This window comes from Macrotis lagotis, chromosome 2 (genome assembly GCF_037893015.1).
Source record: "Macrotis lagotis isolate mMagLag1 chromosome 2, bilby.v1.9.chrom.fasta, whole genome shotgun sequence".
NCBI lineage: Eukaryota > Metazoa > Chordata > Mammalia > Peramelemorphia > Peramelidae > Macrotis > Macrotis lagotis.
The window spans coordinates 335831576-335856392 of NC_133659.1; the positions used below are offsets into that span (position 1 = coordinate 335831576).

Genomic DNA, 24817 nt, shown 5'->3' on the forward strand with positions numbered 1-24817 from the left:
GCTGGGTCATTATTAAGTGTCTGAGGCTGGATTTGAACTTAGGTACTCCTGACTCCAGGGCTGGTACTCTATCCACTGTGCCACCTAGTTGCCCCCAGATAGTTTTTAACAGTTATTTTTGGGTAATATTTTGAGTTCTACATTTTTCTCCCTCTCCTATGAGCTCTTGAAAGCAAGCCATGATATCGATTATATATATATATAATATATATATATATCAAACAAATTTTAAAATTAATCATACTGTGAAAGAAGAATCAGAACAAAAGGAAACAAAGCCACGAGAGGGGAAAAACATAAAGCATAAAATAAATTTAAAAAATGGAAAATAGTAAGCTTGGTCTACATTCAGACTTCACAGTTCTTTTTCTGGATGTGGATGGTATTTTCCATGTGGAGTGTTTTAGAGTTGTCTTTGAGCTAAGTTTATCACAGCTGACTGTATACAATGTTCTCCTGCTTCTGCTCACTTCACTCACCATCAGTTCATGCAAGTCTTTCCAGGTTTTTCTGAAGTCTGCCAAGTCATGATTTCTGATAGAACAACAATCCTCCCTCACATTCATACACTATAATTTGTTCAGTTATTCCCCAATGGATGGACATTGTCTCAATTTCCCGTTTTTTGCCATCACAAAAAAGTTGCTATAAGCATTTTTGTACATGTGGGTCTTTTCCCTTTCTTTTATAATCTCTTTGGAATACAGACCTAATAGTGGTTTTTCTGGGTCAAAGGGTACCATCAGTTTTACTGCTTTTTGGGCACAGGTAGATTACTCTCCAGAATGGCTGATGGTGTATTAGTGTCCCAATTTTCCTGCATACTCTCCAACATTAGTCATCTTCTGTTTTTGTAATTTTAGCCAATCTGATAGGTGTGAGGTGCTACTTCAGAGTTGTTTTAATTTGCATTTCTCTTAATAATAATCTGGAGCATTTTCTGATATGACCATAGAGTTTTAATTTCTTCAGCTGAAAAGTGCCTTTTCATATCCTTTGACCATTGTTCTTAACCCACTCTTTTGATAAATGACTCAAAGAAATTTGACCACCAGCCTAGAGGGAGAAGCAGAGCTGAACACTGGCCTGGTTCCTGGGTCCCAAGGCTGTGATGCGCTCTGTTCATGATGACTGGTCAGCTGTCCTCAGGGATCCAGAAGCCTTCCTTCTTTCCTAGGCTCCTCAAGCCAAGGGAGAGGAAAGTTAAGGGGTCCCTCCATGGTCACCTCAAGAGAAAAGACTGAAGTTAAGGTCCAGCAGCCCACAAACAGGGGCTCCTACTACTGGACTATCTTTTCTACCTCTTTCCAGTTCCATTGCTGTATTATAAGCCCTGAATGACTTTGTTCTGGCTCAGAATCAGTCATTTTTTAATGTTTTTTGCAACAAGGCAATGGGGTTAAGTGGCTTGCCCAAGGCCACACAGCTGGGTCATTATGAAGTGTCTGAGGCTGGATTTGAACTCAGGTCCTCCTGACTCCAGGGCCGGTGCTCATTGTAAGAGGCCAAGTTTCCGATAAATCTGGAAGTTGCAGCTCTTCCACCAAAGCTTCCATCTGAACTGACTTCAATGTAAAATTGGCATTGTGGGCCCACTTTATGGAAGTGCCTTAAGCTTCAGACACAAGGACGGTGAGGTGGGCACTGCCTCTGGTGAGGCAGGCGCTACCCCCAGTGAGGTGGGCACTGCCCCTGGTGAGGTGAGCACTACCCCGGTGAGGCTGGTACTACCCTAGTGAGGCGGGCACTACCCCAGTGAGGCTGGCACTATCCCTGGTGAGGTGGGCACTAGCCTGGTGAGGCGGGCACTAGCCCGGTGAGGCAGGCACTACCCCGGTGAGGCTGGCACTGCCCCTGGTGAGGCGCAGCACCTTAGAGGAGCCTGGCACAGAGGCAGGGCCCGAGTTCAAGTTGTACCTTAGGCTCTGCGCGGCTGAGGCGGGCACAGCCCCTCCCCCACGTGACCTGCACTCTGGGGCCTCCCCTCCCCCTCCCTCCGGCTTAAAACGGGGGGCTGGGAAGGTGGCGACTTTCTTTAAACAAGGGGGGCAGGACTGGGGCCCCGGCCCGCGCCGCGCGGTGCCTCCGCCTCCCGCTCTGTAAAAGGAGGCATTGGCGGGCCCCGCCCCGCCCCGCCCCGCCCCGCCCCCGGCCCCGCCCCACGGGAGCCCCGCCCCCGGACAGGCCCCGCCCCGCGGGAGCCCCGCCCTCAGGACCGGCTTCGCCCCGCCCCGACTTGACCTCGCCCTCGGCCCGCAGGCGCCCTCCTCCCGTCGGCCCCCGCGCCGGCCTCCGCTTCCGCAGCCTCGCGCAGGCGCCCTGCTCGGCCTTCCGCGAGGACTTCCGGGGCGCGGCGGCGCGGGCCAATGGGCGAGGGCGGCGCCGGCGTCGGGGGCGGGCTGAGGCCGGGTGTCATGGCCGCCGCCGGCGCGCCGCGTCCGGGGCTGCGCGCGCCGCTGTGAGCCGAGCCCGCCGCCGAGCCCGCCGCCGCCCCCGCGCCTGCGCCCCGTGCTCCGGAGGGCAACATGGGCACCGTGCACGCGCGGGTGAGCCCCCGCCGCGCGGGGGGCGGGGAGGAGGGGGCAGCGCCCCGCCGGGGTGTGAGGGAGGGGGAGCGGCCCCGAGGGGCCCGGGCGGGGGGGGGGGGCATCGCCCGGGCTCCTCCGGCGGGTCTGACCCGGAAGGCCGGGCCTGGGGCGGTGACGTCACGGGGGGCTTCGCAGCCCCCGGAGCATGAGGGCGGGAAGTGGTCCCGGACCGGCCGGGCGGGCGGGGGAGAAGCCCCCGGGCCCAGGGCGCCCCCCGCCGCCGCCGCCCCCGTGACCTTGTCGGGTGAGTGCCAGCCGCGCCAGTCAGGAGAGGCAGCTGAGCCCCTGCCCCAGGGCAGCGCCCACAGAGGAGGGCAGTGCCACACGGGGCAGCAGCCATATAGGAGAGCAGTGCCACACAGGGGGCAGCGCCACACAGGGGGCAGCGCCACACAGGAGGGCAGTGCCACACAGGGGGCAGCGGCACACGGGGCAGCGCCACACAGGAGAGCAGTACCACACAGGAGCAGCGCCACACAGGAGGGCAGTGCCACACAGGGGGCAGCGCCACACAGGGGGCAGCGCCACACAGGAGGGTAGCAGCCACACAGGAGGGCAGCAGCCATATAGGAGGGCAGTGCCACACAGGGGGCAGCGCCACACAGGAGGGCAGTGCCACACAGGGGGCAGCAGCCATATAGGAGAGCAGTGCCACACAGGGGGCAGCGCCACACAGGGGGCAGCGCCACACAGGAGGGCAGTGCCACACAGGAGGGCAGCAGCCATATAGGAGGGCAGTGCCACACAGGGGGCAGCACCACACAGGAGGGCAGCAGCCATATAGGAGGGCAGTGCCACACAGGGGGTAGTGCCACACAGGGGCAGTGCCACACAGGAGGGCAGTTGGGGTCAGCCCGGCCCGGGGGCCTGGGAAAGACCTGGACGACCCAGCCCCCTGTGGCTGCTTGGGCCCAGATGGCCAAGGACGGTCAGCGTGGGTCACTGGTGACCACCCTGGTGCTGACTGTGTCCTGGTCCAGGGAGGCCCTGGCACACTTTCCTCAGGTAGTTGGGCAGCCCCTGGCGGGGCTTCTCTGGGCACTGCCCAACTGTGCCAACTCATGGAGAAGGAAGCCAGTCCCAGAGAGGGGCCGGAATGTCTCCAAGGTCACCCGGTGGGTCAATGAGACCCGGGCACCTCCAGCTGTTAGAAGGGGCCTTGGGTGGGGAAACTGAGACTGGGCAGGTGATCTGTATAGTGGGGACCATCTTCCATCAGAGTAGTGAGTGAACTGGGCCAAGCATTGGAACCTGGGCCCCCGGGCACCTCGGAGCTTCACTTAGCTGCCAATAAAATGCCAACAAAATGGGGCTGTCGGCTCAGCTGATCGCCCGCTGAATCCTGTGTCCTGCTGCTAACAGGCCCGGTCACTTTGGAGAAGTCAGTGAGGCCTCTGGGCTTCTGAATACAGAAGGAGAGCTGGGGGTTGTTTAGCTCTTTCCAATTTGTACAGGGTCGCCGTGAGGTCATGGAAACATTTTCCCTGTTATTGCAGTTGGGGGACCCTACGGTTCTGCCAGGAATGGGAGTGACTCCCCCAGAAAGTTAGACATCAGAAAGCCGGGGGGGGGGGGAATGGATGAGCACAAACTGGGGATGGTTCTGTTTAATCCCTATGTCTTTGTCATAACAGAAGGTTCCTTCTGGGGAAAGAGCACTGAAGGATGGGAAACGCCGGGCCATGCCAAACCCAGTCAAGTGAAGACCCTTTTGTTTGGAAAAAGCTTATTTTCTAATGGGGGACAAGGGGTAGCATAGCAGCCAAGCGGTGCCTCCTGGGAGGGTCTCCCTCTTCATTAAAGGGGGTGGATATGCCCTATGCAGGAGCAGTGAGAGTCACTTCCCAGAGACTGCCTCGGTTCATCCCGGTCTCTGTGGGTCGGAGCTGGTTGCCTGGGTCTCCTGCGGTGGGTGGGCTCTGAGCTCCCAGAGGACAGGGCCTTTCTGTGACCCCAGAGCCGAGCACCTGCCTGCTGACCACCTGACCATGAAGGCAACAAGAAAACAGTTGTGTTAGAGCGGGTAGAGCTTGGCTTGGGCCGAGCGGCCCTGATGTTCAGGATGAGGAGACCCTGGAAAGGGTCCCAGGACAGCACCAGCCAATCTGGGCCAGAGGCCATCCATCAGGCATCTCCCTATCCTCCTTTTCTTATCCTTTTCCTCCTCCTTTTGTTCTTCTTTGCTCATGCCCATGGGTCAGGGCTGGGGGGCCAGCTCAGGTTGGGGGATGGTCTGTTATCCTTCCCCTGCCACACCTTCTGGAGCCCAGCTCGTTTCGTGTAGCAGACCACCTTGACTGCTGGTGTTGGCTCCAGCTCTGCAGCCTTGGCACCCCATAGAGGAATCAGACGGTGGAGCTTGTTGGCCACTTTGGATTCTATTTAATCTTAGCCGTGTTTTTCCCCTTCAGAGTTTGGAGCCTCTCCCTGTCAGCGGGCCTGACTTTGGAGGTTTGGGAGATGAAGCCGAATTTGTGGAGGTTGAACCCGAAATCAAGCAGGAGGTCCTGGAAAACAAAGATGTGAGTATTGCCCTGGAGTCTCCTCTCCAGAAGTCCCCCCACAGACTAGGCTTGGGAGTGAGTGATCCCCTTATGCTTAGCTACCCATCCCAAAGGGTTCTCCTTGCCTCAGTCCTTAGAAGTGTAAGCATGGGTGTGAGTACGGTGAAGAAACTGAGGCTCAGGAGGGGGCAAGGAAGCACCCAAAACCTCACCCTGAAGTGATCTGTAGAGAAGCGCAGTGAATCTCCAATGAAACAAAACTATTTGTGGAGAAAGAATGATTGGTGGAGTCTTTTGTGTTTTTGGGTGGAGAGTGCTATTTAGAGGGTAGGTGCTAGGGTGGGTATAGAGAGGGGCCAAGCTGGCGGCCTTTGGCACTCAGCCTTAGAGTCACTGTTTTCACAGACAGTGCTGGAGAGTGTTGAGTGGGGAGGGGGGGTGGCTGACGGTTTAAAGATTGTCTCCAACTGAAATTTGGCTGTGGGAAGCCAGAATTAAAATGAACAAATGTGAGGTTAGAGACCAGGACTGGAAATCCAAAAGCAAGTGCACTTTGGGCCCCAGATCCCCTTGTGCCTGATGCATGGGGGGGCATTTGTTAAATGTTTGTTGACTGATAGACCTACCTCCCACTTGGCTTAGGTGGTGGTCCAACATGTCCATTTCGATGGCCTGGGTAGGACCAAAGATGACATCATCATGTATGAGATCGGAGATGTCTTCAGGGCTAAAAATCTCATCGATGTAAGTATTGTCTTACTCATCCTTTTGTAAATAACGTTATGGTTTGCAAAAATACTTCAAATTTATTAGGGAAGTGAGATCTTGTGTCCCTCCTTTGAGGGGTGCAAGCAAGTCTACTCTGTTTCATGGAGGAGAAAAGAGTCAATGTGGCATTGTGGGAGTTGGCCAAAGTCCTGGCTGGTCGGTTGGGCAGTAGCAAGACTCAGGCTTGGGGCTGTTGGCGACACTGTTACCTGTGGGACAGTGTCCTGTGGCATTTCTTTTGAAATATTAAAATTGTGCCTGTGTCACAAATATTTGTGTGTAGTAGGGTCTCAGTCTTTTCTCTTTTTCTTTTAAAACTAATTAGCACTTGCATTTTTCACCATTGTCTCTTCCTCAGTAAATGAAAAGATTCCCTTTGCTCCCTTTGTAGGTGATGAGAAAGGCTCATGAAGCCCGGGAGAAACTGCTCCGCCTGGGCATCTTTAGGCAGGTGGATGTTCTGATCGACACGTGCCAAGGTATGTGAGCCTGGGCGAGCTTCAGGCATGGTCAACGGGGGCCCTCCAGCCAGTTGGGTCTCAGCAGACACACCTCACCTGTTCAGGTGAAGGAGAAGATGCCAGGCTCTCCAGCCGCTAGGGGATTGGGGGAGCTTGGAGTGGATTGCCTAGCAGTGCCCCTTCTCCTGTGCCCCAGATCTGGTAAATTTGAGGGGAACCTTGACCCATCTGAGGCTGGGGGTCCAGTGTGAGGAGCCTCCTCCTCCTTTAGCTCTCTGACATCCCTCGGGAGCCCTGGGCTAGTCCTTGACCCTTCTGGGCTTCTGTGCTCTTATCTGTCCAGTGGGGATGAATGACATCAGAGTGAAGTGTGGTCATGTGCACTTGTGTACAGGGAAAGGGGGATCCAAGTCCTCCTGCAGCTGTAGCTTTGGGGTCCAGCACAGTGGGCGCCCTGGTGGACTAAGGATACCTGAATTTGGTGCATTAGTTACTTAACACTGCCTCAGTTTCTTTCTCTGTAAGATGCGATAGTAATAGCACAAGTCTCCCAGGGTTGTTGTGAGGCCTAGGTGTCATTCTATTCTACATGTACGTGCACACATGTATGCACGTGCCTGTAATTTGCACATTGAGTGCTGGCTGGCCTGCCTCAGGGGCGTCTCCCCTTCGTTCTGTCCTGGCTTTCCTGCTCTTCTCTTCCCCAGCTCCCTCTTCCAGGTTAGAGGGGTGGGGGGCAGGTGAGGCAGTGGCCTGGGATGATGGGTCTTGCAGGCAAGGGCCCCTCTCCCTCTCCATGCAGGGGTCCCCTCCATGGCCCCCTTGCCTGACGGATGGAGCCACCACCTGACCATCCCAGACCCAGTCCCCTGGGCACTTGCTGAGGTGGCCGATGGGGTGTGGGGGCTTCTGACTCTTTATCCTCTTAGCCCCAGGCTGCTTCCCATAAGCCCTGCTTCCTGGAGGGCTTCCCTCTGGAGGCTCCCACAGTCAGCCTGAGCCCTCTTCTCCAAGACACCCTATCAGCTAAGCAAAAAGGGTCTGTACCCGGGCCCCAATTCCTAGATTTTCTTCCATGCTTATGTAAGAGCTGTTTTTTGTTATGGCTGTATCGAATGTTCATAGACAAAACTCAAGGAGCCATGACTGAAATACCCATATGTACAGTGGAGGGAAAGGCTGTCCATGGTATCCTTCTGTCCTGTCTTCTGCTCTCATATGCATTTCATTGACTCTCTTTCCTTTATTCATTTTTATAAATGTCATTGTCTTGACCCCCCTCGCCCCCAGGAACCAATCACATAATCAAAGGAAGAGGCCAGTCTCCTTCTGCATTTAGTTTTTTTTTTTAATGAAAGCAGTGGGGTTAAGTGACTTGCCCAAGGTCACACAGCTAGGTGATTATTAAGTGTCTGAGATCAGATTTGAATTCGGGTCCTTCTGACTCCAGAGCCAGTGCTCTATCCACTGCACCACCTAACTGCCCCTCCTTCTGCACTTGGAGCCTCCTTGGTTGGCCATAGTGCCGGATCTTACAAGGTTATTCTCTTTTAGTTTACTCTTCTTGCTCACCTTGTTCTCCTGGGTCTTCCTGACTCAAGGCTTGGGGCACTGCCACTCTGCCCCTCAGCTGCCCAGTGTTTGCAGGCTCAGAAAATAAGACATTTTTCTCCATGGGAAGGCGAGTGTGTCCCTTTGGACTTTTACTCTGTTTTGTTCTCTTCCCCTTTTTGCTTTTGTGTGTCTAAAGTGTCACCTTTGGTTGTCCTTCTGGTCTTTACTCTCCCGTTTGTTCTCTCGTAGGGGATGATGCCCTTCCAAATGGCTTAGATGTCACCTTTGAAGTCACCGAGCTGAGGCGGTTGACGGGCAGTTACAACACCATGGTGGGCAACAATGAAGGCAGCATGGTAGGCTTGTTTCTCTTTTCCTTTCCAAACCTGGGGCTGGACCATAAGCATAGTAGAAGGAATTCTGTCTTCCTCATTTCTCTGACTTTGCTCATAGGATATCAGGGCCAACAGTACTTAGTGAAGGGGCCTCCTCCATTCTCTCCAGGTCCAAGTGAGGGTGGTGGGTGGGCAGGCGGGGCTGGCTTGCAGTCTTTGGGGGAGGCAGCAGAGCTCACCAGGAGCCCGGGACTGCTGGGCGGTGCTTCTGCCGCCCATTTTCTAGGCTCAGAGCTTGGCTCCTTGGCATCAGGGTACTGAGGCAAAAGCGGACACTGTCCTGTCTCCGGCTCAGGTTCTGTCTTTGAAAAATGAAGGAATGGGGCTCCAGCCAAGGTCCAAGGACCCCTGCTTCTCTTCTGTGGATGTTCTGCCCCACTCAGAGTCACCTTCTGTGTTAGCAGGACACAAAATAATTCAATAATGCTTTCTTACCTCCTCCCCCCCGGGTGTTATGCTCTTGTCAAAGGCTGCTTAGCCCAGGGCTCTCTATTTAAATAGAATTTCCTTCCTCTGGAATTGAATTTGTGCTTAATGTACAAAATAGCCACAGAACCTTCTGTTTATTTCATCCCTGCCATTTCCTGAGAGCAGCCCTCTCCTGTAAGACACTGTCCAAAATAGTGGCAGTTTGACCACAGGGGTGCTACTCCAGGCTCCCAGAGACCCTCATCTCTGAGGAGCAGGGCCAAGAACTCCGTTTTACCTGCGTCCTCTGGACCTGCGTGCCACCCAGCTCAAGGAGCGCAGTTTTGGGGAATTTTCACCTTTGGGTTCTGACCTTGACAGATATTGGTAAACATGTAGAACTGAACAAGAGGCTTGAACTGGGGCCTGTCAGTCTCCAGGCCTTAGAGCACATTTCATTTTGTCCTTCCACCAGTGAGGAGTTTGGCCCCTCCGCTCACTCAATTTTCTGCGTGTCTGCCTCTCTTGCTCTCTTTCTCTGTCTTTCTCTCTTGCTTTCTCTGTCTCTTGCTCTGTCTGTCTTTCTCTCTGTCTCTTTGTCTCTTGCTCTCTCTGTCCCTGGCTGTCTCTCTCTGTCTCTCTTGCTTTCTCTGTCTCTTGTCTCTTGCTCTGTCTCTGTCTCTCTCTCTCTCTCTGTCTCTGTCTTAGAACTTTTTTCTTGTAGGCATGTCTGTGTTGTAGTCATTTTGAGAATGTTCTCTGCCTTTCACATAATGTCACCCACAGGAGCTCCCCCTCTTACCTCTAGATCACTTCCCCTCCTCCCCCCATCACAAATGGTTAGGCCCACCACATCCATGTGCTGACTGAGTCGAAGACTGTGCAGATCCTTCCGGGCCTCTGTTTTTAGGCCTTTTGAATATTTGCATGTGGAAGAGTGTATGAATTTGGGTCTGACATCTCCAAAGACCGATCCAGTCAACTCTGGCCTTTCTCCTTTCCTGGAGGGGACAGATGAGCCCCCAAGACTTTTAGCCCAAAAGTCATAGAACTTTTGGCTTTAAAATGTCATTTCTCACCGGAGTGAGACTTGGGAGGTTTTGAAGTCGAATAATAAAGCCTTAATCCCAGCCTGGGCTTGGTCTTGTTGCTTCAGGCATCCTGCCTGGGGAATGTGGGAAAGATCCCTTGGGGGTGGCTGGTCCAGTTCTGTGGAGCTGAGGCAGGGGTCTTGCTCCCTCAAGACCTTGGGTTCAGGCCAAAGCTACTGGCCCATGCGGGCCCTCCCCTCCCCAGCGTGAATGAGCGGTCCTGTGGGTGGTCTTGCCTGGGACTTTCCTAGGAGGCTTTTGGAGACTTTGCTGAGCCTGTGGACCATCTCGACCTCTGCCAGCATTTCTGCTTAGCGGCCAGGTTACAGTGAATCACCTTTTGATGAACCTGGCCTAAATGAAGACAGGATGGTGTTGGGGCTCCAGGGTCCCACGATTTTCTGAGGCAGGAGCCTCCTGGGCAGCTCCCCAGCTTCCCTCTGGCTGATCTGAGTCATGCTGCTTTTCTCCCTGCCCTAGGTCCTTGGCCTCAAGCTCCCCAATATTTTTGGTCGTGCAGAGAAGGTGACTTTTCAGTTCTCCTACGGGACAAAGGAAACTTCTTACGGCCTCTCTTTCTTCAAGCCACAGCCTGGACACTTCGACAAGAAGTAAGTGCAGCTGCCGCCCTGTCAGGCAGGGCCTCTCGAAGGCCTGGGGGGGCTGGGCTGGATGGCCGGGCTCGCCAGCTCCTCCTGATGCCCCTCCTTTTCTCCTAGCTTCTCTGTGAACCTGTACAAAGTCACTGGCCAGTTCCCATGGAGTTCCCTGCGTGAGACAGACAGAGGCGTGTCAGCGGAGTACAGTGTGAGTAGCTCCTTGGGGACAGTGACATATCATGGGTGCGAGGGTGCGCAGGCAGGGAAAGACACCGTGCCCAGTCGATGCCCTCTGCTCCTGGCTGGGCGCCTCAGGGCAGTAAGCAGGCCAAACTGGTCGGTTTACAGTCTGGGGGTCCACAGCTGGGGCTCCTTCCACTTCTCACTCATTCCTGCTTAGCTCTGGGGTCTCATGAAGGTGGCTCGGGAACACTTGGGTGGGGTGGGGGTGCTTCTGGTCCTCCCAGGACCCATCTCCTTGCCTTTACCTTGAATCTCCCTGTCTGCCTATTCCTCTTTCCTCTGGCCTGCAGGCAGAATTAGATTTGTACTATCCCTGGAAAACCTTGCCCCTCTCCCCTCCTTGGATAAAGCCTAGCTCTGCTGCTGATCCTGGTGACCTTCTGGCCTTTACCTCATTTCCCTGGGTCTCAGTCTCCTCAGGGGGAAGGGGAACCAGCTCTCCACACTCTCCCTCCTGATGGAGGAGCTGCCTGGGCTACAGTTGCTGAGTTTATTTTAATGAGGGGTTATTGAGGGTTGGAAGGCAGGTGGGCTTCTCAGCCTGCTCCGTCTGGCCTCCCCCCACCCCGTCCCCCTCGGACTCCAGCCTCTGGACCACAGCCATTGGGGAAGCCAGCTTGTGAAGTCTGAGGTTGGGAGCGAAGTCCGGGCTGTTTGGGTGGGTGTGTAAAGCAACTTCTCAGAGCTGTGTGAAGCCACATGCACCCACACCTGTGTGCACACATGTACACCAGATAGGGCTCCCTAACAGCTGTGCAGACTGGGCGAGGGAGCAGCTTCAGAGCTTGCTTTGAATGTATTTGACCCTGTGTCACCTGCCTGAGCTTCTGGGTTTGTAGGGAGGGAAGGAGGCTTACAGAGGCCAGGCAGTGGTCTTTCAGTGATGATGATCACCTTCTATCCTCACAGTTCCCTAAAGGGGAAACTAAGGCAGGCAGTGGTGAAATGACTTGACCAAGGTTACGCGGGTAGTAAACATCTGAGGCTGGATTTGAACATAGGAGCATGAAGCTCCTTCCCCCTGGGCCCAGCCCCCCCCCGCCCATGTACTCTGGTGTCCCCTACCTGCTGGTGAGAAAATGGAGGGGGTGGGTGGGTGGGTAGGGGTCACTACTTGTGTGAGTGTGATTGTGTGGGGTGGGGGGGAGGCTTCACTTCGGTCCTTGACCATTGGCTCTGCTACCGGGTGACTTGGATGAGGGGCTGGGCCTCAGTTTCCTCACCTATAAAGCACAGAATTGGACAAGATGGTCTATTCAGGTCCATTACAATGATTGTCTCCTCAGCACCCCCCCCCCAGCTGCCTTGTGTGCTCTCTGAACACTGTTCGCGGGCTGCACTCTTATGAAGTCTCTCTCCCTCTTTGTAGTTCCCCATATGGAAGACAAGCCACACCGTGAAGTGGGAGGGCGTCTGGCGAGAGCTGGGCTGTCTTGCCAGGACGGCATCATTTGCTGTGCGCAAGGAGAGTGGACACTCCCTCAAATCATCTCTCTCGGTATGGATGCTTCTTCCCTGGCTGTGGCCAAGTCCCCCCAGGGCTCCTTTCCTTTGTCCTTTTTGCTTTAACCTCCTCCAGGAGTAGAAACCCTGAGCCGGGAGTCAGTTTTGGGGGAGAAAAAAGGGGGTCAGAGGACACTGACTGTCTGGCTCAGGAGCCTTCCCTGAGGCATGACTAGATAGAGGGGAGGCAGGAGGATGTGCTTGGGTCTGGGGCCCCGGGCCCTGAGGCTGGCACCTCCCATGCTGGGTTGGAAGGCCACAGGAGGGCCTGGCAAGGGGTGGCTTCACTCATCCTCCCTGAGAGGAGTAAGGGGGATGCCCACCTGGACCCCTCATCCCTACCTGGAGGAGGCCCCCTTGAGAAGGCGCTCCCCAAGGCCTCATTCCCCTTCCTTTCAGCATGCAATGGTCATCGATTCTCGGAACTCCTCCATCTTGCCGAAGAAAGGTGCCCTGTTGAAAGTGAACCAGGTAGTGCCCTCTGCATGAATGCTTCATTGTGTGTGTGTGGGGGGGTAATGGGGGACATGGGTGGGGGGTCTTCCAGGATCCAAAGGAAAACATTTCTAACACACCACATTTCATTTCCTTTTGTGTTTTCAAACACGTCAGACTGGTGGTGGGCCTGAAGCTCTGGGCCCAGCGGTGTGAGATGGAGGGACAGGATCCCATCTGCTGTGGGAGGGGGAGCATTGAGCTGCCACCCAGCCCAGAGCTTTTAGTTCTTCTTGTGGTCTTAGTTGCTCCCCTAGGGCAGTGCTCCAGCCTGGGCACCTTCCATCCTTGTGTTCTGGCTTCTCTGAGAGGGTCATAGCCTCTCATCCAGGGCCCATGGGCGTCCTGCACCTGCCTGACTGGTATGGCTTCTCTGCTTCCCTTGTGAACCAGGAACTGGCCGGCTACACGGGTGGCGACGTGAGCTTCCTGAAAGAAGATTTTGAACTGCAGCTGAACCAGCAGCTTGTCATGGACACGGTGAGTGATCCGGCCTTGATTGAAGGGCCAGGTGACCTGGGCACCTGGGGCAGCTTCTTCGTGTGCCTCCAGGCACCTTCTGTTGTTGGTCTGCACCCTCTGCACTGGGGCCTGGGCCAGGCCTGGAGGTGACCCAAGCTCGGCTAGCTGCCCGGGCTGCCGCAGCCTCACAGGCTCTGGGGCTGAGCACTGACCTTGCTAATCCCAGCTCTTCCCCAGGCTGTATCTCTGGATGTTGTCTCATTTAGTCCTCACACTGTCCTTGGGCAGGGCAGCAGAGGCATAATTTGTTATCCCTCATGACGAAGGAGGCCAAGGGTCAGGGGCTGACTGACTCCCCTCCTCCAGGGCTCTGCTTCTGCCGGGCCGCCTGTTCTTGAGGCCCTTTGGCTCTCAGGGCCTGGTGGTTCTCTTGTCCTAAATACCCAGAGAGGGCACTCTGCCTTGACTCCTCCCAATCCAGGGATCCCCTTTCTCTCTTGGAGTCCAGGTTTGCACCCCTTCTTCCTCTCCGGGGTGACTCATGAACATCTTGTGCCCCTGAGCTAGCCTCAGTTTGGGGTGTCTGGAAGAGCCCTAGGGCCAGGCATGGTTCTGAGGGATATGGAATGTGCGAGGCAGAAGTGAGGCTGGGATCAAGTAATCCAGTGACTGTGAGGGTTTACTGGTCTTCCTGATCTATGGACAAGGACAGTGGGGGTGGGGGGGCACTTATGACTGGACCCACCTCAGCTGTCCCCATGGGCTGGGAGGGCAGAGTGGACACAGGGCTGGTTTGGGGAGAGAGGGCCTTCCTTGGTCTGAGTCCTTGCCCTGAAGGAAGCCAGACTTAGGACTGTCCTTTAGGCCCCCATTGCAGGGTATCCCATCCCTTACCCAATGTGCTGCCTCACACAGTGCTCAGGCTGATGCAGAGGAAGCCGCCCTTACCCGTCTCTCTCCATAGGTTCTGTCGGCCTCTCTCTGGGGTGGGATGTTGGTGCCCATTGGGGAGAAGCCATCAAGCATTGCCGACAGGTGAGTCTGAGACCATCCTCTTGGTCTCTGTGGCGCTGTCCCTTCAGGTTTATCATTCCCCTCTGCACCCCCAGAAGGCAGTGCAGCCTGACTTGGGGAGCGTCCAAGAAGCTGGCTCTCATCTGACCCAGACCCTCGCTGCCCTGTTGACCTTCCCCAAGTCAGTTCCCTTCTCTCTGCCTCAGTTTCCTCATGTTGATTGAATGCATCTCTTCTGGCTCCTGCCATTCTCCTCTTTCCCAGGCCTCGTCATTGTAATGACAGGTTGATGGTTGTTGTCAGAATTTCTTGGGTAGGACATTCGGAGCTATAAGGATGGCAATATTTGCATTTCAGTTGTTTTTTTTTAAGTGTACTGTGGATGGTGTGTGGAGCCTCGATTTGAGCCTGTCAGCTGTCAGGACCTGGCATGTTCTCACAACCATCTTGGGGGGCGTTTCTCCAGAGCTTCCACTGGTTTGGCTGTGGCGGGCCTGTCTGCAGTACCCTCCCCAGCTCTGTCCATCTTTAAATATAGTTAAGAACCATTCACATCCACACAAAGGGCTGCACTGACCCAAGCCACTGGTAGAAATGCATGATTGATCCCAGGCCCCCAGGGCCGGCTCCTCTATGAGATGGAGGAGCGGGGGCTGGTCCTGGCTCTCTGTGGACAGTCCTGTTCCAAACAGCTTTTAACTTTCTTGAAAGGTGACCCTCTGGTTACCCACTCAGAGAAAGTCCTGCATTTCCTGCTCACTCTTTAGAGTGTCTGTATTGGGGCCTTTGTGAGAAAATCCTGGGAATTCTAGGAAGACCTCACAGGATGTCTATGCAGGCCCAGGGGCCTGAGAGTTGGGCTCGGCTTTGGGAAGAAGCCTGAGAGATGGGGCGTGGAGGCCTGGAGGAGTTAGGGGCAGGATCCCATGTGAGCAGGGCTGTGAGCTTCCTTCCCATCAGAACAGAGTCACTTTCTGACTTGTGAGTGCACACAATCACTAGTGATAGACCCTTAGGGAGTGGGGCCAACCCTGTGACGTCATCTGGGACACGGGTACCCCATCTTGGCTGCTCCCATTGACCCATCTGGGTTCATGCAGGCACGAGGTGTTTCTGAGTTTTGGAGTTTGGTAAACTAGCTGCTCTTGTGTCTGCTTGGCCAGGGCTCATGGGGCTCTCTCGTTCATTGACCTGTGGTCATTTCAGGTTCTATCTTGGGGGCCCCACAAGTGTTCGTGGCTTCAGCATGTACAGCATTGGACCCCAAAGTGAAGGTGAGTCTGGGCCCTTTCTGCCCTGTCTTGGGGCTGTCATGGCTTCTCACCTTGTTTGTCCCCCATTTGAGTGGGTCAGTGTCAAATCTAGACCAGATCTCATTTAGGAGAGTGACTGGGAGGCCTCCTATGGGACGATAGTGCCCCACCCTTATGGCTCTGGAGCCTCTTTGTTAAGGGCTTGTCATTGTTGGGATAAAATGACTCTTTTTTCAGCCTCTACTTATCTGTATGCCACTGTTGGGGACACATACCCCGTGTCTCCCTGTCCTCTTCAGGTCACTGGTGATGGCAAATCTGTTGCCTCACCTGATAAACACTGGCGCCATGGGATGGTTGGGGTGGTCCACCAAGTAGTCAGTGATGAGCCACCCTGAGACTCAAGTCCCAGAAGCTCTGGGGCCTCAGCCAACTCCAGAATTGCAAGTGAACGAGTAGCTGATGTCTGCCTCAGGAGCTGATCCCCTTCGGCAGACACACCTGAGTCAAAGTGCACTCACACACATGCACAAACTTCTCTCTGTCTTCTCTGTCTCTGACCTCCCCCTCCCCCTCCCCTCCCCCCTTTCCTTCTGACTCTCCTTTCTATCCACGCCAGTGCATTCTCTCCTTGGCTTTCACCTTTATGGTTCCCACCTGATCAGCCTTGTTCAAAGTCCTTGGCACAGGGCAGCAGGCTCCTACCTGGGACCATGGGCCACTGGCTGGGCTCTCTTTAAGAAGAAGCCTCTTTGCTCCTTGAACTTTAAGCCACAGATACCCCATGGACTTGGAATCCTATGGTTTCCAAAGACACAGTAGGAAGTGATGAGGGGAGGTTACAAGGAGAAAGAGAGACAGAGAGATGGAGAGACAGACAGATGACAGAAGAGACAGTGAAGTGAGAGAGACAGATGAGAGTCAGAGGAGAGATAGAGGGAAAGAGGAGAGATAGAGAAGAGAGACTAGGGGGGAGAGAGAAGGGGGGAGAGAGAGAGAGAGAGAGAGAGAGAGAGAGAGAGAGAGAGAGAGAGAGAGAGAGAGAGATATCGATCGATCTCTGGTCCAGAAGTCTGTCTTTGAAGTCTATCTTTCCAACAGGGGAGACTTGAAGGTGGTCGGGGAGAGGCTAGACAACTCTTCTGACCCTGTGCTGGGCTATGACCCCCTAGAATTCTCTTCTCTGGTGGGGGGGTGCTCCTCAGATTTTTCTTTTAGAGGAGGTAACTTCTGGGATGTCCATTTCTGGGTTTTTGAACAGGCTTCTGGCTGTTCTTTGGATCCCAAAGCCACTGGTAAATATTCACCAAAGGCATCCTTTGTCTGGCCCTCAGCCACCACAGGGGGCTGCCTCGATTCTCTTTTTCCAGTGTTCTTCTCATCCCATTCTCCATTCAGACTTCTCTTTTTCCCATCAGTGGGTCCCATGATCTCCCTTCTCCAAACCTTTGTCTTTATTCATCTCATCAAAGCCAGCATGCCCTGGAACCTCCCCAAATCTCCCCAGTTGGTGATAATGTTCCTCCTCCAAAGTTGCTCAGGACTGGGCTTCCAACCTTGAAAGATTTTTTCCTGGACTAGAGTGTCAGCTTCTTGAGGGCAGGGACTGCATCACTCAGCACAGTGCCTGTGCTTCAAGAGATGTTGGTGGAATAGTCTTTGGGGTCTGTCTTCTCTCCTTGCTAGACTTCATCAGTCAGTATCATTTATTCAGCTCCTAATAAGGGCCAGGTGTTGTGGCTACAAAGAAAAAAGCAGTCTGTCCTCAGGAGGCTAGTGTTTTTGCATTGAGGCATTTTCAAAGGCCACCTCACTCAGCATCCATGAGCCCTGCAGGCCTGGGTTCCTCATCTTGGATGTCCTGCAGATGCTGTTAGTCCTTGAAATTGGGGGAGAGGGGTGGTGAGTCTGTAAAAGGGGACTGCTGTGCCATGCTGTGAGAAAGGGACTGGGGTTCTTGGGCAGATCACTCCTTTCTAGAGGCATAATCCCTCTGCCATCCCCTGTGAGGACAAAGGATCCCAGCCTGGTCTGTTGCTCTCTAACATGTGCATCCTGGGTGTGTGCACCCCCATCTAGGTGACTACCTGGGAGGAGAAGCTTACTGGGCAGGAGGCCTGCATCTCTATACACCATTGCCCTTCCGGCCAGGCCAGGGTGGCTTTGGGGACCTCTTCCGGACCCACTTCTTCCTCAACGCAGGAAACCTTTGTAACCTAAACTATGGTAAAGTCAAACTGTTCCTAGGAGAATGTGCTCCATGTTATTGGGATCATTTGTATTCTTTTCTTTTCTCCTCTATGAAATTGAGAGGTCCCTATAGAGAGGGAAGGAAGGGAAGGAGGGAGGAAGGCAGGAAGGGAGAGGGGAGGGAGGCAGGGAAGGAGGAGGAAGAGAGGGAGAGGAAGAAGGAAGAAAAGGGAGAGAGAGGAAGGGAAGGAGGAAGAAGAGAGGAAGAAAAGAAGAAAGGGAGTAAGAGGGGGCGGCTAGGTGGCGCAGTGAATAGAGCACCGGCCTTGGAGTCAGGAGGACCTGGGTTCAAATCCAACCTCAGACAATAATTACCTAGCCGTGTGGCCTTGGGCAAGCCACTTAACCCCATTGCCTTGGGGAAAAAAAAATCTAAAAAAAAAAGCTTGTTTATATTTAGGGGCGGCTAGGTGGCATAGTGGCTAAAGCGCCAGCCCTGGAGTCAGGAGTACCTGGGTTCAAATCGGGCCTCAGACACTTAATAATTACCTAGCTGTGTGGCCTTGGGCAAGCCACTTAACCCCATATGCCTTGCAAAAACCTTAAAAAAAAAGAGAGAGAAGAAGGGAGAGAAAGAGGGAGGGAAGAATGTGGAAGCTTTTAGGAGGCTCTAACTACTGGACAGAGTGCCAAGGGTAGACAAAACAAACCCTGCCATTGTGGGGGGGAGGGGCTTGGCTTGGCCTCCTCTCTCATGTCCTTTCTTCATGTTGATTTTCCCAGGACTCTTGGGTCTGTGTCTCAGGGTGGGGGTGGGGGGAGCAGGGGGAGGCCACAGGGAGAAGATGGGCCCTTTCTCAGGGATTCCTTCCTCGCCTAGGAGCCCTGGACTGAACTTGGCTCTCACTGGCTGTCGACCCAGCTCCCTGCCATCCCATCCACCTCCATTCCTCTCCCCCTACCAAGAGGAATAATAAATTATCTCCCTTTTTCAGGGGAAGGTCCCAAAGCTCATCTTCGTAAGCTGGCTGAGTGTATCCGTTGGTCGTATGGGGCTGGAATCGTCCTCCGCCTTGGCAACATCGCTCGCTTGGAGCTGAATTACTGCATCCCCATGGGCGTGCAGAGGGGTGACAGGTATGCAGGGGGGGTGGGGGGCAGCCTGGCTCCTGCCCCTTGCCCGTGGCCCTCTTGGCCACCTCTTCCCTTCCACTCGGGAGGTTTACCAGAAGAGCCAGACCCAGAAACTGGCCCAGGAGTTTTTTAAAATAATTTTACTATAATGGACTCATTTATCTCGTCTGTGCAAATGTGTTTTAAACGCAAATGATTCCATGCAGATAGAGATGTCCTTTTTAGTTTGAGATACTGCATTCTCTCTCTATGCCAGTATGTTGGTGTTGGGGTGTGATAAAGGAGCAAATCTCCATGGAAGGCAAGGTCGGGCCTGGGTTCCAGTCCTTGGGCTGGGCTAGGTGGCCTCAGGCTCCCCTTCACAACAAAGAGGCTCTTGGGGCCTGGTCCTGAGGGGCCGAAGCTTATGTTAAAGACTCCAGAGCCTGGATGGGGGGCGGTGGGGGCTTGCTGAGGGCCGTCTGTCTGTCTGCCTGCCCGCCATCTGCTTCACTCCTTCCTCCCATTTTATTGCGGATTCCTGCTCAGGTGAGAGGCTGTTGTCAGTGGCTACTGGAGCAAGACTGGGTGGTCTCCATAGAATGGAGGGGGCTCCTGCCCCTTGCCTGCTCCCGCACTCTTTGTCTGGGAGGTTTTCCTTCTCCCCAGGTAAATTCATTCCTCCTGAGACTGAGTCACTGGTCAGCCCCTAGTACCTGTTTGTGACCCCCAACTCCTGCTGAGCCCACCATAGCTGGGTGCTCCGAGCAGGAAGGAGCAGTTGATCTGAAATGGATGCAGACCCTTTACTCTCCCCCCCTCCCCCCCCCCAGGCTTCTCCTTCCCCCTTCCACCCCCCTGGTCAGACTGGCTGTTGGTAGGTTCAAGCTTGGCTGGTCCAGCCCTTAGTATGGTGGCCTGGATCCATAGGGCTTTGGGGCATGTCTTCATTTCTCCTGGTTCCTTCTGGTCCCCTAGAAACTCGCTCTTTTGCTGTTTGATGTTTGTTGAGTTGACTCCTCTCTTCAGAGTGGGGGGGGGCTCTTCTGTTTCTTTTCCTCCCCACATGGAAGCTAGATGACCTATGAGATTGTGAGCGCCATTGATGGGTAACCAGGGTTTTAGCTTAGAAACGTGGTGGGGTGGGGGGGCTGGATCTAGAATTGACTGAGAACTTGAAGGGGTTGGGATGCGTGTGTAGCAGGGTGGGCAGGCAGGGATGCACCCCCTTGCCCTGATGCCAGGCCTAGTGTCCTCCCTCCTACTCTACCTGGCTCTGCTGAAGAGGAAGGTCTCACTTGAGGACTCCTGGGCCGACCTTCCAGGGCAGATTGAATGTCGCCAGATGCTACCAACCTCTGCTTGATAACTGAATTATCCTTTGTCACCACTGGGCCCACCTCATCCCAGAAAGCTTCCTGAAGTCTCCTAGTTGGTAATGACTGCTCTGCCCCTTGGGCACTGGGTCTTCCTTCCCTTCTCTGTGGTGAGTCTGACCTCCTGGACTCTTGCCAAGGCTGCTTCCCTGGGTCAAGGCACTCGTGCTGAGATGGGGAGCTCAAGGAGGCCCTCAGCCCTTTCCCTGCCAGGGCTCTGCTGCACTGAGCTGGTCTCATCTAGAAGACCTTGTCCATTGGGTCAAGGCCTCTGGGGGCCCTTTGCAGGAACTTCCGATGACATTAGTGTAGAGATGGTCTCAGGCCCCCTCGAGGTTTCATGACTCTGCCTGGACAGTTGGTACATGTGTGAGCTGGTTCCTAAAATGGGCCCTCTGCCCTTGTTCTTGTCCCAGCCTGAACAGCTGCAGGCATCTCCCTGCTTTGCCTTGGCCTGGGCTCAGGGAACAGAACTCTTTTTAAAATTAGGCAGATTTCACAAACAACCGCCATCCCAGCAAACCTTGAGGAAGTGGTGCAGAGCCAAGGGGCTCTGAGAAAGCATCATTTTTAGACCCTTCAGCTCTCAGGGCATTTCCATTTGAATCAGTATTGAGGAGGGAGAGACGGGGAGAGAGGCCTTATGTGGCCTTGGCAGGCCTGTTGGCCAGGTTTCAGTGTCCTGCTCTGGATCTCTAAGGTGCTCTCCATCCCCAGATCTTGTACCTCATGGGCTGAAAGATAGCTCTCTGCTTGTCAACCAGCCATCTGTTGTTTCCTGTGAGGCCACTTGAGGTCAGTCTTCTCTGAGTTGGGGAGCCTGGCTTGAGGAGCTGTGTTGCAGCAGCTTGGATCACCTTTTCAGCTGATAACGTTGGTGCCAAATTGTTCTTTAAATCACTTGCATCTTGCCTTCTCTCCCCAGTGAAAGTAAAGGCCCGTCCAGAGGTGGTGTGGATTCCAGTTGAAGGGAAACCAGATTCTTTGACTTTTTAGAGCTTGCCCCAAGGAGACATGGGCAGCCTCTCTGCCCTGAGCAGGCCCTGGCTGCCCCCCCCCCACATTTGCCCTGAAATGGCAGGGTCTAGAGGAAGATGGAGACCTAATTGGGGGCCAGAGAGGCTTCACCCCTCCCTCCAAGGGTATTGTTTAGGCTCCTTCTGTTATGCTTTTGAGCCCTGAGGCAAACACCTGCATCCAAGTCTTGGAGGTCAGGGTGGGAAGACTTGTGCCGCCATTTTCTGGAGCATGTACCCATGTCAAGGTGGTAGGACCCAAGGGAGGTCCTTCCAGCCCCTCCCATAAGCAGTGGCTTATTTTTGGATTGTCCCGACAAGTCCCATGAGTTGAGAGAGAAAGGCCCTTGCCTGTTTCGAGGAGACAGCTTCAGCTCTAAGAAACCAAGGGGCTTAGGATTGTCTGGTTGAGGCTGCCGGGGTTTATTAAGCCCTTGCCAAGTCCTGGGGCTACAAATAGAGGTAAAAGGCAGCCTGGGCTTTCAGGAACCTTCCTATCTGAAGGGAGGACCAGCTGGAAAGCTGTGGACAGGATGAATTGGGGGCTGTCCCAGAGGGAAGGGGCTCGCATGAAGGGGCATCAGGAGGGACTTCTGTGGGAGGTGGGGGCTTCATCTCGGAGTGGGGAGGAGGGGGAGAATGCTCCTGAAAATGCCCAGAATGGGGAGAGGGTATGTTCTGTACAAGGAAAGTGTGGTGGTCCATGTCACCCAGAGGATGTAGGGGAGGGCTCTGGAGTCTGGCAGCAGACCAGAAAAGCCATGAAGGAATTGGTGTGCCACATAGAACATTTTCTGTTTGATCCTGGAGGTGGCAAGGAATCTTTGGAGTTCATTGGGAGGGCTGCTACAATACCACACCGGGCCAGAGCCAAGAAGACCTGAGTTCATATCCAACCTCAGACACTTGCTAGCTGTGTGACCCTGGGCAAGTCACTTTAACCCCTTTCTCCCTTAGTTTCCTCAACTGTAAAGTGGGGATAATAATCACAGCTGCCTCCAGGTTTGTTGTAAGGATCAAATCAGTTATCTGTGTTAAATGCTTCACAGAGTGCCCAGCTCCTAGTGGGATCTTATATTGAATAATATAATAATATAGTTGGACCTGCAGCAGCCCAAGTGTGTGGGGGTGAGGGACCTATACCAGGATTGGGGAAAGAGGCAGGGGAGAGAAGGGAGGTGTTGCAGAGGTCAGACAGACAGACCTTGACTCCATCTTATACATTGGGGTGAGAGGGAGTGAGGTCTAGGTTGGTTGGGGGTGGGGGACTGAGAAGCTGGTGCTTCCCTTTCTCATGATAGGGAAGGAGGAGGTGGAGGGAGTTTAGGGGAAGGATCCTGAGTTCAGTTTTGGATTTGTTGAGTTTAAGAGGGAGGAGAGAGGTTTGGATTGGGCAAAGAGAGCTGAAAAACATCTGCAGAGGTGATAATTGAATTCATGGGAGCTGATGAGATCACCAGGCAAACCAGAGCAGAGGAAGACAAGGAGAGGGCTGAGAGTGGAACCTGGGGAGATGCTCATGACTTGGATGAAGATTCAGCACAGAGCGCTGAGGAGCAGTCAGCCAAGGAGGAGGAGACCCAGCAGACAACAGTCATGGAAAGCTGGGAAGAAAGGTGTACCACAGTGTTAGAGGCAGCAGAAAGGTTGAGGAAGAGGAGGGAGGCAAGACTGTTGGATCTTCCCTTTAAGACTCATTTGTTCCTTTGGAGAGAGCAGAGTTGGGATGAGATCAGAAGTCAGACTAGACATTAGAGAGCAGAAAGGTTGAGGAAGCCCGAAGGAGGAGCAGAGGGAGATGGATGATGGCTGCTAGGTCTCCGGGGAGAGCTGGGAGTGATTGTCAGTAGAAGGAAGCGGCCAGTGTACTGGAGCAGATGGGGGTGGGGATGAGACAGTGAATAGATAGAAGGGGAAAGACCACCTCTTGAGGAGAGGGAGAAGGAGCTCTTGGCAAATGGCCTCCAGTTTGCAATGAAATATCAGGCACGTTGTGCAGGTCACCTGATGAGTGGGCCATAGTGCCAGGGCCCGATTCCAATGGACACTGTTGTTGGATAATAAAGCCACTCCATGGGTTGGATTGCAGGGCTTTGGTGCAAGTGTTCCTGTGAAAAACAACTTCATGATTTGGAGACTCCTCGTCTCCCAGGCTTTGCATGGGTGGCTTTTCTGAGCAGTTTCCTGGTCAGAAATGCTGAGATCTCTTGGCTGTAGCCGGCCTGTGCCGACGCCTTGTGTCTGACAGGTCTATTTTTCATTGCAGGATATGTGATGGTGTTCAGTTTGGAGCTGGGATAAGATTTCTGTAATTTTGAAGAAAACCTGATCCTGTTACAGCCACCCACAACAGCTTTGGAATGAGTCACTCAATGCGCTCCACTTTTTCTTACAGCCTCAATCTTTGTGTCATTATTTAACTGCAAACTTTACAGGAAACTACATTAATAAATTTTAAAAATAATCCTCCTACAGTTATACTGCGACTGTGATTTCCTTAGCTAGTGGTCTCTGTATCTTGCCAGGGCAACACACGGGCAAATCCTTCTGGGGCAGAAGAGGGATGGACTCAACCTGGGGCTTCTGCGGGACAGCTCAGAGAAGTCCAGACAGGTCTCTCAGACTCGTCTTGAAGAGGGTAGCAGAGAAGGTGCTGGGGGAGGCATTGGGGCTACTCTTTAACTCAGGGGCCGAGGACTGGCAGAATTCAAGGTTGTTGGGGGTAGGTATTAAAAGTAGTGTTCACTCGGGCTCTCATCATTGGAAGGGGGGGGCCTTGTGTCACGACAGACTCCTGGGTGCTCACCCGTGCCGTAGAGTGTTCTGAGTTTAAGTGGCTTGTTTCTGGATGGCCACTTCTTAGATGTTGAGGGACAATGGAAAGTATCTTGGTCTTGTCAGGAAAAAGGATTCTTCATGACTACTTCCTTGACAGCTGTGGGCCAGTTGCAGTCACCAATCTCAGATGTAAAAGAGCCCTCAGAGGTTACCCAGCCCAAACTGGACATGTTTAGGAATCCTCTCTAAAGTCTGGATGAATGGTCACTCAGGCTTTGCTCCAAGATCCACAGCGATGAGAAACTCATTCCCTCCCAAAGCCTCCCATGCCACTTAGAAAGGGTTTCCATACAATCACCCCAAATCTACCATTTTCCTTATCTTGCCCTTTGCATCCATCATGTTTCCCCTAAGTCTTTTCTTCAGCTGATCTTGCATAGCCTGAATTCCAGTCCCCTCACTGTCCTCACCACTCCTGGGCTAGCTGCAGTTTGTCCACTTCTCTCAAACACGACTACCCTGACTAGACCATTGGCTGCCGCAGCTTCCTTCACAGAGGCTGAGGTTGTGTTCACTTTTTTCAGTGAGCCCATCATCCTATTAATTTTTTTTTGCAAAGCAATGGGGTTAAGTGCTTGCCCAAGGTCACACAGCTAAAGGGCTGTTGCTCTTTCCATTGTGCCACCTAGCTGTCCCCATCTTATTAATTTTAACCTTCTAAGTTTTATCCCACCATATGAACCTGTTGAGATTTAGCTCAGTCAATATCTATGAAACATTGTCAAGTTCTGGGGAGACAAAAATGAAGCAATGCCAGTCTGGCGAAGGTAACAGTGACAGGAGGAGTCAGGTTGTCTACACAGTGTGCTGGAAAGGGAGAAGGCAACCGCAGATAGGATCTCAGGGAAGAGATGGGGAAGATGGGATGCTAGCTAGGGCAGCCGCTGTTTCCTCTGTTGTTTCCCTTGGGCTCCAGGCACAAGGTCGTAAGTGCTTGTGGTCAATG

General features: G+C 53.7%; 1 protein-coding gene across 1 annotated transcript; it reads left to right on the forward strand.

The window, feature by feature from the left end:
* The first annotated feature begins 2446 nt into the window (after nucleotides 1-2446).
* On the forward strand, nucleotides 2447-23513 carry SAMM50 (SAMM50 sorting and assembly machinery component). Its single transcript, XM_074227136.1, has 15 exons — nucleotides 2447-2546; nucleotides 5000-5110; nucleotides 5735-5836; nucleotides 6252-6339; nucleotides 8125-8231; nucleotides 10250-10380; nucleotides 10489-10576; nucleotides 11981-12109; nucleotides 12514-12585; nucleotides 13003-13089; nucleotides 14036-14106; nucleotides 15292-15359; nucleotides 17418-17564; nucleotides 18524-18665; nucleotides 23300-23513. Exons 1-15 carry the CDS (start codon nucleotides 2526-2528, stop codon nucleotides 23343-23345), a joined length of 1410 nt encoding a protein of 469 aa, XP_074083237.1. The 5' UTR covers nucleotides 2447-2525; the 3' UTR covers nucleotides 23346-23513.
* The last annotated feature ends 1304 nt before the right edge of the window (nucleotides 23514-24817 follow it).

Coding starts and splice junctions, on each gene's coding strand:
- SAMM50 (XM_074227136.1), top strand. CDS start 2,526: ATGGGCACCGTGCACGCGCGG. Junction 2,547..4,999: donor TGGGCACCGTGCACGCGCGG/GTGAGCCCCCGC, acceptor TTTCCCCTTCAG/AGTTTGGAGCCTCTCCCTGT. Junction 17,565..18,523: donor CCTTTGTAACCTAAACTATG/GTAAAGTCAAAC, acceptor TCCCTTTTTCAG/GGGAAGGTCCCAAAGCTCAT.